This window comes from Carassius gibelio, chromosome B15, assembly GCF_023724105.1.
Source record: "Carassius gibelio isolate Cgi1373 ecotype wild population from Czech Republic chromosome B15, carGib1.2-hapl.c, whole genome shotgun sequence".
In the NCBI taxonomy this organism is placed as follows: domain Eukaryota; kingdom Metazoa; phylum Chordata; class Actinopteri; order Cypriniformes; family Cyprinidae; genus Carassius; species Carassius gibelio.
In genome coordinates, this window is record NC_068410.1 from 4366062 (window position 1) to 4379619 (window position 13558).

At 33.4% G+C, this 13558-nt stretch overlaps 1 protein-coding gene across 1 annotated transcript in view; it reads right to left on the reverse strand.

Annotated features, from left to right (window-relative positions):
- Positions 1-13558, reverse strand: part of LOC127972943 (calsyntenin-2-like) — a 54373-nt gene that overhangs the window by 31839 nt on the left and 8976 nt on the right. The window contains exons 3-5 of the mRNA XM_052576960.1: positions 7326-7521; positions 2893-3101; positions 2667-2816 (exon numbers count right to left, since the gene is read on the reverse strand). Coding sequence (XP_052432920.1) covers positions 2667-2816; positions 2893-3101; positions 7326-7521 — 555 coding nt within the window. The remainder of the gene's footprint in view (positions 1-2666; positions 2817-2892; positions 3102-7325; positions 7522-13558) is intronic.

Here is a 13558-nt window from a genome sequence, read left to right on the forward strand (position 1 = left end):
TGACGTTAGCAGACAATTAAAGTTTGAGGGGCATTTTAATTAAAATGCAAACTTCTTTTTGGTTTTAGAATAACATGCACAACTGATTTGTGCACAATAAGACCAGAGACATGCATTAAAGGGACATTTCATGCAAAAATGTCACAATTTAAAGCAGTATTTTAAAGAATATAACTTTTCAGATACATTTTTTTACATTTTGACAGGAGAAAGAACATCATACAGGTTTGAACTGGAATGATATGAGAGTAAATAAATGATGACAAAATGTACATTTTTGGGTGCACTATCACTTTAAGAATATAAATAGGTTTGCTTGATCATTTTGATTGAATGTTGACTTGTAAAAGCTTCTATTTTATACATTCATGTTTTTGATCAAATTCAAAAAAAATTTACACTTCAGTTCTTTGATGTTTAATTCTGCATAAACTTGGGTTACAACTGAGAACTAGTAACGCCTGTTCGTCACTGTAGCTGGGAAACCACTCATGAGGAGATGTAAAAAATGGAAAGAGCTTTTTAACATTATTTTATGATATTTACTTCTCATCATGTGCAGAATGAAAAGTGCCTGTCTGCTTTCATATCAATAGAGAGACTGTGAGAGATGAAAGCCTTTTGGCAAAGACTATTTCTGCAGAGACAAGCAGCAATGAGAAATGCATTTTACTTTATTAGACAAATGATAAGATATTGACGCAGCTGACTTCTGCAAACTAGGCCAGATTGCTTTTATACCAAAGCTTACTGGAGTTTGCGTGAAGACTGAATGTATCTAAATGAATCAAATGCAAAAATTAAATCAGCCTGAGGTTTATTCATTACACTTTTTGGTGTGAAAAGGCTTTTATAATATTCTATAAATAGAACTTCTTATATTAAAAACAATTTTTGTATTAAAAAAGTAACGCGAAAGTAACGCAAATGTTACGCAAAAGTAACATAACACATTACTTTCCATAAAACATAACTAAGTAACATAATTAGTTACTTTTCAAGGAGTAACGCAATATTGTAATGCATTACTTTTAAAAGTAACTTTCCCCAACACTGATCATATGAAAGTGTGTGTGTTAATTCAGATGCAAGCCTCCTGCGGCAATCAAAAGCAAGAAAAATGCACAAACCTACAGAAAAAAAGAAAATAAAAATGGTTGCAGAGAGATGGAAGCGGGTCAATACTATATTGAGTTTAAAAGCAAACAAAAATAGCTTCAAGGGAAAAGAAAGAAATGGATAGAAAGTGACAGGAAATTCAAAGCACAGAACCAGCTCTTGATTATGTGTGTGTGTGTGTGTGTGTGTGTGTGTGTCTGTGTGTGTGTGTCTGTGTGTGTGTGTGTGTGCGTGTGTAATTTCCTCACCTGAATCTGGTTTTAGACAGAGAATCTGTCATGCACAGATCATAGGAAATGTCTGGAATGACCAGAACTGTACCAGAACTGTATTTTGATTGTTTACTCCTTTTTGTGTATTTTAGAATTGAACATGCATCTAATTGCCACACTGACATAGGTTTTGTTATATTGATTCATTGTATCGATGAAATAAGTGAACATGCACACTAGTGTTGGGCAGTAACTAAATCAAAGTTCTAGTTTTTATGTTGCGTTGTATGGAGCAAACAGTCTTACAAGCTGAGGTGCTTTCTTAAACTCTCCTCATTTTAGTAAACCAGTAAAGATTCACAGATCTGAATCTGAATGGTCTGTCAGATTCAAACAGAACTACACCAACTTCAGTATAAGTTTATTTCTTAAACATGCTAATTTAGGAGCAGGTTTATCTGAAATAGTTTAAATTAAGTAAAAGTAAAACTAGTAAAAATTACATTTACATGTATACATTTAGCATGCAGACACTTATATCCAAATCATCTTATATGCTAACAATGATCAATGATCAAATCAAATTATTAAATGGAAAATGTAAACATCAATGAAAACAATATATGTTGCTTTTGTAACTAACTGAAATAAGTTTAAGATGAAATACTAAATTAATGAGACTAAAACTTAACATTATAAAAATAACAAATGCTGAATTACTAAATAAACTGAATAAAACTATAATTAGAATGAAAACAGAAAATAAAATAAAAAACTATAATTAATAATTTATTAATAAAAGAAGTTAATATTACAATATATAAAATATATATATATATATATATAAATATATATAAATATAAGATATATATAAAAACAATAGAAACAATTATTTATAAAATGAACTAATATATATATATATATGAATAAATACTATAATAGTATATATATATATAAACTAAACTAAAATAACACTGAAAATTATTTAAAACTTATATTCTAAAAACTTTACAACAGTCCAGCTCTTCAGTCTCATAAAAAGGGTATAAAACTGTCATTGCAGTAGACTTTTTTTGTTTTTTAAGTACTTAATATGTACCTTTAAGGTACAAAAATGTACCATTTAGGAGTAAATAAGGCACCTTTAGCTTTTGTACCTTAGGGTGCTGGCCCACTAACAGCTTTGTAACTTTTTTTACGAGAGTATACAGAAAACGCTCGAAAGTGCACAATTTGGTAACTTGTAAATCTGACTTTTCTCCCTGGTGGACCACTGAAGCCTGACCATTTTCACATGCAAACTGTGTCCGAGACTAAAACATTTCCAGATCTCACCCTGCCATCCAGGCTTGCAGACGGGTTTGACGTGGATGTGTACGACAGCGTCCTGCGCCGCTCTCTTCTGACCGCAGTCGAACGCCGTCACACGGATTTTATAATGTGACTTCTTATCAAAGCTCAGGCTCTCTGTGTTCCTGATGTTACCTGCACGCAAACACACTTTTAAATACAGACAGAAAAGTGCTGTTGGCATGTGTTCCCTGTATGTTTGTGCACTAACCGTTGCGGTCTACAGCGAAGGCTGTGTCCTGAGAGCTGATCTGGTAGTTGCAGATCTGGCTGTATTGTGGAGAGCAGTCCTGGTCGGACGCCTGCACCTGCAGAATACTGTCATACACTTTGCCCTCGGTCACCGAGCCGTGATATTCCCGCTGACCGAACACGGGAGAAAACTCGTTCACATCTCCCACCTGCACATGCACCACAGCCCTGAGAAAGAGAGAGAGAGAGAGAGAGAGAGAGAGATAGAGAGGTTTTTATTGCTTCTTCATTGTCCAGGAGACTTCATGGAGAAAAGATACTCACCTTCAGGTCATGTAAGATGAAGATGAGTTTGTTTTTTTATTGGAACAGATCTGAAATGTAGCATTACATCATTTGCTGACCAATGCAGTGAATGGGTGCAGTCAGAATAAGACTTTAAACAGCTGATAAAAGCATGACAATGCATTTTTGTTAGAATCAAAGCCGTCATGTTTTTAACATTAAACCATTGCTTCATGTTAAACTATAAGTTTTCTATGCATAATATTGCTCCCTCCAGTAAAAAACTACATCTGGGATGACCTGATTTGTTAACAAATTTAAATGTTTTTGTGGTGAACCATTACTTTAAGTATCAAATTTGTTTAAGGCACTTCTGCTGATTGCAGAATATATTACTTTTAGCAAATCTGAGCACAGTTTGAGACATTGTATTAAATTTCAAACTAGATAAAATGAACAAAAGTCCCAAATGAGATCGTATTCATTTCATTTGTATTGTAGCATTATTTATATAGGCTACCATTAGACTATTCATTCATATTTTGAATATTTTTACACTTTCAGTTTTCATTTTAATTTGAATATTAAAAACGGTATATAAATTGTTCTTTCAACATTTATCTTTAATTTATTTCCATGTTAGTTTTGAACATTTTAGTGCTTCAGCGTATTTTATTTCTGTTATCCTTCAAAGCAACACTTCCCAACTTTAGTTTACATTAAGTATTTCACTAATATTTATATTATATTATTTTAATTCACAGACAATAATATCTATTGTTTCTCTCAGACAGTGATGGATTAAATGGAGAATAATGCAGATTTTCCCCCCAAGAAAAATACTCCAGTCTCCTCTCTACATTCTTTAAATTTCCTTCTCTACATATTTTTATAAACCTATAAAGAGCAACTATATGTCAGGTTGTGTTTATCAGAAAGGGAGCACGGTAGGCTGCTTTTTATTTAGTGATTTTATGGAAACATGGCATAATAGTGCACCACAGATCTGACTGCGGAGTTATTTGTGTGTTTTTAGGGGACCAGCAAGCAAACAAAGACAATTTAAATAGCATCTAGAATGAACATTTACAAGTCAACTGCCAAAAACTAATAAAAGTAAGAAGTAATAAATCAAAATAATCAAAATAGTCTGCTGCTTTAGAAATAATACTAAACTAACTTTTAAAAGAACTGACCAGAGGAGATTATTTTTATTCATGCCATTTTGACTAAATGCAATGTAAATCAGACTTTGCTTTTGCCAATGCAGTCGGATTTGCTGCAGGTCTTGTGTTTTTTGACTCTTCTTAAGCAGAGAACGCTAATTAGTTCAGATCTGGACCACAAATAATTTCTCATTATAATTATAGACACTTTTTCCCAGAAGAAAAATGCTTCAGAAGTGTCCATTTTTTCTGTCCAGGAGAAGCAGCGAACATGCTAAAGAGATCTCGTTTGTGATTTCTCTCTCCTGCAGGTCGTTAGAAAGTCTTAGAAAGTCTTCAGGGAAAGAAATACATAAAAAAAGAAGTCTGAAAGAAAAAAAAAGTGCCTCCAGGTACCCTCACGGCCAATCTTGGCACACTTTTGTGAGCTGAAAATACCAGAATAACAAGCTTGCATCATTCATGTCAAAGACAGCATGAAAAGTGAGTAATACTTTGCAAAGGGCAACAGCTCGTCTGACAAATGACAGGATTTCAAACACCCCTCCTAATCTGTGTTATAATGTTAAAGGGGGGGTGAAATGCCATTTCATGCATACTGAGTTTTTTACACTGTTAAAGAGTTGGATTCCCATGCTAAACATGGACAAAGTTTCAAAAATTAAGTTGTACGTTTGAAGGAGTATTTTTGTTCCCAAAATACTCCTTCCGGTTTGTCACAAGTTTCGGAAAGTTTTTTTCGAGTATGGCTCTGTGTGACGTTAGATGGAGCGGAATTTCCTTATATGGGTCCTGAGGCACTTCTGCCGGAAGAGCGCATGCTCCCGTATAGCACAGCACTGAGAGCACAACAGACTTCACTGATCAGAGCGAGAGCATCGCGAAATGTCACAAAAGAAGTGTGTTTTTGGTTGCCAGGGCAAGACAACCCTGCACAGATTACCAAAAGAGAAACAGCATTAAGGGACCAGTGGGTGGAGTTTATTTTTACAGAGCATCAATGGAGTTGTGCAAGTGTTTGTGTTTGTTCCCTGCATTTCGAAGATGCTTGTTCACAAGGCCCAGTTTAACGACGGATTTGCGTATCATTTATTTCTTAAGGATGATGCAATCCCAACGAAAAAGGGTCACGATCGTGTGTTGGAACCGCAGGCGGTGAGTAAAACTACTTCAAATATCTCTGCCTCCTTGTTAGTGCGTCCGCCTCCCATCGGAGACCCGGGTTCGAGCCCCGCTCGGAGCGAGTCGTTGCTGCTGCTGCTCTCGTTCAGTTTCAGCCTCGGGATCTGATTCTGGATCATAAATAAACGGCTGAATCTGACTGTTAGCCATGGTTTGTTTTGGATGATGGTTTTGTCCTCACGGTGTCACAGTTTCCACATGCACTCAACGCAAAAGCCTATTCGCGCTCGTGATTCCTTAACTCCGCCCACACATCACGCCTCCAGCCGGTCGTGTTTTTCCGGGAAAAATCGGTACAGACTATCTTTCTCTTATGAATATAATAAAACTAAAGACTTTTTGGAGTTATGAAGGATGCAGTACTACTCTATATGTACTTAAGATTAACAGGATATTGAGTGAAAACGAGCATTTCACCCCCCCTTTAAAAACCAGAACATACGCAAACACATTTATATATGCATTAGGCATGAAATCTCTAGTAAAGCAGTGTGATTTTGCAGCTTTGCAGCCCTTCAGAGTCTAATATCTCACTATAATCCTTTATCCATGCGTATGTGTGTGTGTGTCATCCGAGCTGTCAAAGCTATGTACAGTAATCATGTATGGATTAAAGAGACAGAGTAATGAGGAAGGTCCCTCTTTCTCTTTTCTCTTTTTTTTCTCTCTCTATAGTTTCATCACCAACCTCGTTTCTCACCAATCTCATTCATTCACAAATGTCTTTAAGTCATTTTGTTTCAAAGGACTTCAGTCTAGCTCACTGCGTTAGCTCTGTTAAAGGGTCTTTATGTGGATATCTAAAGAGAAGCGTCTTTGGCTCTGGGTGTCTGCAGGTAAACAGGTGCAGCGTTCATTAGTAAGAGCTCTTCAAAGTTTTAACGCCTGAAGGTCAGACACCTGCTTTTCATTGTCAGCTCTGAAATAAAAACATGCAATACTGTATATACACTAATGTAAGAAGAAGTTTCTTATGCTCACCATATAGGAAAATTGTGAAATGTTTGTACAATTTGAAATAACTGTTTTCTATTTTAATATATTTTCAAATGTCATTAATTCCTGTGATCAAAGCCTTATTTTCAGCATAATTTCTCCACAATTCGGTGTCTCATTATCATTTTAATATGCTGATTTCTTATCAGTTATTATAGGTATTCATTTATTAATAATGGTTGTTTCTATTATAAATTTTGAAATCAGTTTTTGCTTAAAATTGTCAAAAATCATTATTTGAAAAATATTTTTTTGGAATATTATAAATGGTTTACTTTCACTTTTGATCAACTTTGATAAAACTATTAATTTCCTTTATAAATAAATATATATATATATATATATATATATATATATATATATATATATATATATATATATATATATATATATATATTTTTTTTTTTTTTCTTATTATACTTATATAATATTATATTATACATTTTTTAATAGTATTATTATCATGGTTATCACAAAAATATTGAGCAGCACAATATATAATAATAATCAGAAATGTTTCTTAAATCAGCATATTAGAAAGATTTCTGAAGGACCATGTGGCACTGGAGAAATGATGCTGAAAATTCAGCTTTCATCACAGGGATAAATTACATTTTAAAATATATTGAATTTTTTTAATTTTTTTTTATTTTTCAGCAAGCAGGTGTGTGACTTAAAGGACACACAAAAAAAACAAATGTGGATTAAAAGAGCTGAGTCAAGCATTTTAAACACAGTTCACCGTGTTCCTTCCAGTTCAAAACATCTCAAACATGAATCGGACTGAGGTGGAGAACATGCATTTATTCAAACACACACTGACTTGTGTGATCTCTTCTCTGCGTGTCCCTCTGGCCCTGTGCCACAGTCGTGAGCTTGAATGATGAAGGTGAACTCTCTCTGTCGCTCGCAGTCGATCGGTCCACGTGCCCGCAGACGGCCCTCTCCTGACGTACGGTTCAGAACCACAGCCTCGAAGGGAGCGCTGAGACCCTGCACGTGAAAGCCACAGATCTCCCCTACAGCACAGAGAGAAGAACAGAGATTAAGACTTTGCTCTTTGTAATCTCAGGGCTCTTGCTCATTATAATCCCACAAAGGATTCTTAGTGACGGACAAATTGGTTAATTTTTTAGGTTTTTATTGTTTTTTTTTCCTCCCTTAAAATGTCAATTTAAATGGACATACTCTGTTGGCCAAAAGTTTGTAATAATATATTTTTTGAAAAAAATATCTTATGCCTATCAAATCTGCATTTATTTGATCAAACATACAATATACACTTAAAAGTAAAAAATGTTAAAGTAACTGTTTTTATGGTGATATATTGTAAAATGTTAATTATTTCTGTGATGCAAAGATGAATTTTTTTTAGCATCATTCCTCCAGTCTTCAGTGTCACATGATCCTTCAGAAATCATTTGTATATGCTGGTTTGCTGCTCAAGAAACATATTATTATCAATATTAAACAGTTTTTGCTACCTGAAATGTTATTTTTTTTTTGCACACACTCACAATATTGCTGTTTTTACCATATTTTTGATCAAACAAATGCAGTCTTGGTAGCATACAATACCTTTTTCAAAAACATAAAAACATGTAATTATTGCAAACTTTTGGCTTGCAGTTTTTCATTTGACCCCCTAACATCTCACAATATATATATATATATATATATATATATATATATATATATATATATATATATATATATATATATATATATATATATATATATATATATATATATATATATATAAAACATGCTAGATGTACTGCGTTAGGCTAACCGAGGCTTACATATTACGTTCAGCACTTACATATTGATTCTCTTTTGTTGGATTTGATTGCTTCTGTTGTCCTCATTTGTATCTCTTTGCATATAAGTGCCTGTTAAATAACTAAATGTAATGTAAAATATTTGTGTGAAGTTGATTTATAATGTTAGTCAAGCTTACATCATCAACAAACCTCATATGGAAGTCATCTTGGCTAGTAAGAAACCAATTACCTAGCAACCACCTACTACAGCTTAGCAACCATGGAACACCATAGTAAAACACATGAGTTTTGCATGAGCGAACATCCTCACTTTTGGTGAAATCTAGTTATTAAAATGATTGTGTGTGTGAGTGTGTTGTGTAAAACAGTGCTGCTGTCCGGCAGAGATAAGAGTATTCTCCATCTCTCCTCTCTTTGATCTTCAGAATAAACCCACATATACAAAACAACAGAGAGAGAAAGAGCCAGAGAGATGGAGCAATCTTTCATTGGCTATCTTTGCGCGAACGCATAAGACTAAAACAGAATAATAGTGCATTCGTGCATTACAAAGCGAAAGCATTCAGAAGTATATGTGTGGGTTTTGTGTTTGTCTTTTTCAGCTTTGCTTTTATCAAAATTCCCTGACACTGATATAGCAAGGGGGCGTTCACACAGCATGTGTTCTCGCATTTATTCTGCACTATTTTTTAATTGTTGGTTTATGTGTTTTCAGAAACGTCAGTGTTGTTTCACCCCCTTGTTTTTAATACAACCTGTGTGTCAGGATTAAATTGCTTCCTGTTTTGAAAGTCACTTTGGATAAAAGCGTCTGCTAAATGCATGAATCTAAGTGATGGGCGTTTTTACTATATATATGGCGAGCTTGAACATCCTGAAGGGTGTATTTTGCTAAATTGATGGGAAAATACACATTATCTTTAGAAATGAATTATTAAATGGAAATGAAATATTAATCTAAGGTGTATTTTTATTATGAGTGACAAAAGAGAGTGCAGTGATATATAAAGTATACTGTATATATGATGTTTTCCTGAGAGATGTGCAGTAACACAATAGTTTATATAGAGGATGTGTAGTTTGGATATAAACAGACCTGTGATGATCAATATCTGTGATATATATAACATGCTAAAGTCATAAATATGGCTGTAGAGATGAACGTGACTGCATTTGTTATGAAGGTATGAAAAATCAGTATGGAGTGCATGTATTGAAGGCTGGATCACTAAAAGGATTCATACACACACACACACACACACACACACACACTGTATATCTGTGATTGACATGCTCTGTATTTCCAATAAGCTGTCAACTGAACACAAAGCTCAGAGAGAGAGAGAGAGAGAGAGAGAGAAACCCCTTCCAGCTCATTTCTTCTCCTCCAGTCTTCCTCAGACAATCTGTTTCTTTTCTCATTTCTTCTCCCAATGTATTACCATCAGGACGTTCTTTAAATCAGTGTCTCTCAACCATTTTCAGAAAAGACTAGTTTTATACAACATACATTTAATGTAAAATATAATAAAATTATATCTAATTTTAAAGTTTTATATTTTTTAATATGTTGTATTTGTTATATACTTTTGTAATTAATTGGTGTTGGATTGGTAACTGAACACAAGACAAAATAATGGGGTTATTATTAATTAATTATACATTTAAATCAGATATAGATCTAGCTGCATATACTATAATAATTTGCAAAATGATTTATGTAAAAATGCTGGAAAGGAAATATGGAAAATTGACAGTTTTGGTTTCTAAACATCTCGTGCTGCTTTCTGCAAACAATAAAAAATGCAACTGATTTGTGTTTATTTCCTTTTGATGTTTTCTTCATTTTTCATTGAGGTTAAGAGCATTGCATTTTACGTTGCCATCTGTCTATTTTAACTGGCTTCTACCAAGTGAATGATGAGTTTTTGAGTTTTATGGGACATGCAACCTTTGACATCAACAACAAATTACTATTTACTGAGCTATGCATGATTATTAGATTTAGTTGCTTCTTATTACCTGCATTTATCTTTTTTTAAATCAATACTGACCTGTGAACCAATTACATTTGGAGCTTTGTTTAATTTTCAAGGCATAACTTTGTTTTAAGTGCATATGCCTTTAAAACAATCAACAGCAGTTTAAACAATCTCCAAAGCTGTGTCCGCATGAAACAACTGCTTCGATTCCCAGTTAGGCAATGCTTTTTTATGGTTAAAAACAGGCATTTATTCTAAATGCTATTAGCAGACTAGAAGATTTTTTGTGTCTATTTGTTGTATATTTTTAAATGTCATGTATGTTTTTTGCGTGAGCCTTATCAAACATAATAAAGCTTTATTAAATTTAAAGCCACCTTAAATGAGATTTCAGATAGGGAACCTAACATCAAATCTAATTATATAGTTTAAATGAGCTTTTGAAATAGCAAAGCAAACATTAAAAGACTACAATCTGTATTTTTTAATAGAAAAGTGTGTCTAATATAGTGTCTCATTTCCCGCCATGTGTTTGATCAATGTTTACAGGCCGCCGTAGGCAGCTGTGATTTATACTCTGTTACTGTCCATCTTAGAGACGGAGTGTCTTATAGGCCTTGAGGGACTCGTATACGACTGGCCTCGCAGTGACCCCTCACACACACACACACACACACACACACACACACACACACACACACTACTGAATGCTGTCTTTTATCATTCAAGATGCTCCTTCCCTCTGTCACTCAAGCTTTCCTTCAATATTCAATTCAGTCTCGTCGCTTTTCATTTGAAACAAAACAATGTTTGATGTGAGGTTTCCTCCATTTCTAGATCTTCATCTGACAGACAAAACAAATATATGTATGTATATATATATATTTTTTTTCTTCTTTTTTTATATATATATAATTTTTATATAACAATTACATTAATTTAATTACAATTGGATAGTATCTTTAAATAATTAAAAAAAAAATATTTACCTATGAAAATGACAATTTTTTGCCATTTTCCTTGCATTTAGCAACAAAAACATTTTCTGCATTCTGGGCACCCACTGGCAAATAGTCTATCTTTTATCTACAGGATTTTTACCCTCATTTGGCACTTAATAAATGTTATTTTCAGATCCCGGAGTCTGAAAGTGGTTAAGACACATTTCAGAAGTGCTACATAACTTCCATCTATGTGTTCCTTCTGAAACTTCCTTCAGAATAACTGCATTTATCCTCTTTTATAACTACCACTCACTGTACCTTTGGTTTATACAGTCTACACTCTTATTTATTTTAAGCTAAAGTTCTTTAAAGCATTTATGACTGAAACCTATCAAAGGATTGCAACCTCTGGCTGTTTTCATGCACTCGACTCTGTATAACCGCTGCTCCGTTACAGCGATCTGCTCTAATCACTGGAGCATCACACCCATCAATTATTCAGCATGTTGTTTTGTAACCTGCCAGCAATTACCCTCGTAACAAACTCAGTCTTGCTTCAACATAAATTACGCCCTCTTAATTAATTACACTTCATCGGTAGTTGCTGGAGAACCATTAATCACACTTTATTTTTAATTACATTTTATAGGTACATTACCTGTAACACATACTGAAGACAGTTTGAGTTTCCAACAAAAACCTAATTCAACCAGACGTGTGTTTCTGCATGCATGAAAATATTTTCTTGGTTTGTTTGGTCTGAAGTGGTGAAGCTGAAATGCTATAAACTTAACAACATTAAACTTCAAGTAGTTCACATCTATCTATCTATCTATCTATCTATCTATCTATCTATCTATCTATCTATCTATCTATCTATCTATCTATCTATCTATCTATCTATCTATCTATCTATCTGTCTATCTGTCTGTCTGTCTGTCTGTCTGTCTGTCTGTATCTATGTGTTTTAATTATCTATAAATAATTCTGACATTATAATTAGAAAGTATTGAATTAGAATAATTTCAAATATATAATATTAAGTATGATTTCTTTATAAATATTTTATATATATATATATATATATATATACATATGCATAATAAGTTGTGTATTTTCAGTGATGGGTATTTTTACATTGCATATTATTACATATTATGACATTATTTATAAATAATAAAGTATACATAATAATGAAACTGAAAAAATATTATAGGCTACAGTTATTTATAAATAATTGCAAATATTAAATTGTAATATTTATAATAAAGAGTCATCTTGTATGAATGTATTTTTTCCATAGATGACAATGAAGCGTGATATGAGAAAATGTAATTTCTTATACTTAAATTTGTATTTAAAATATGTAACAATAATATATTAATGTATATTTTTGTCCCTGTAAAAACTGAATACTTTAGCTTGTTTTTGGTGGTTTAATATGAAGAATAATACCCTGTTGCTCTGAATTTTTATGAGATATAACCTAGAACTCTTTATACTTTCTTTCTTTCTCCCCTTTCGATCCTCTCATGGGAATGTATTATGTACACTAGATAATTAATCTTCTTGTCAGAATACAGTCAGGGATGTTTGTGTAAAGGTCACGTGTAGCAATAAATCACATGGACGAATATGCTGGGTAAGATGTGAACATCTGAGCAAACATCTGAGCTTCAGTGTCAGTTCTGCTGTAGTGATACTGGTGCTTCCGAACAGTGGAGATGCACAGATGTCATTTCAATGGTAAAATGTGTGTGTTTTCTTATTAATATTATTTTGGTGTCTAGAAATGCACTGAAACCCAATGCAAGGTCATTTCCCCTTGAAAAAGCATTTTCACAGAATCACAGTGAAGCACAGCTTCTTTTCGGCTGGGCTGTAGGTCTAAAGAAGCTTACACACAAATGAATGTAGATCAAAGTGGAGGTTTATTGAAAGAATAGTGCAATCGTGTTGGGTGATATTTTGTGCTATTATTTTCCTTGATATTGAAATGCACCATGAGTGGTGTGTAAAGTATAGATTATTCATACATATATACATGTCATGGCTTCATTTTGATTATATTTTAGGTTGAAAAAAACAGAAATTAATAAGTGTATGTGTGTTAGATATCAGGGATCGCAGTGTGTTTCTGAAGGGATGGGTCTCTTTCAGCAGCAGCTGTCTGACTAGAATTCTGCCAGTAAAAACTCCACTAACACTCCCTAAAGAACTAATTTATTTAGGAGGAATAAGAAAGAGAAGAGATTGTTAAATCTGATAGTATTTCATGGAGAGAAAATGAAAACCGCCAGTGGCACTAAATCATCAGAGATGGAAAAATGAAAGAATAGGGTAAAA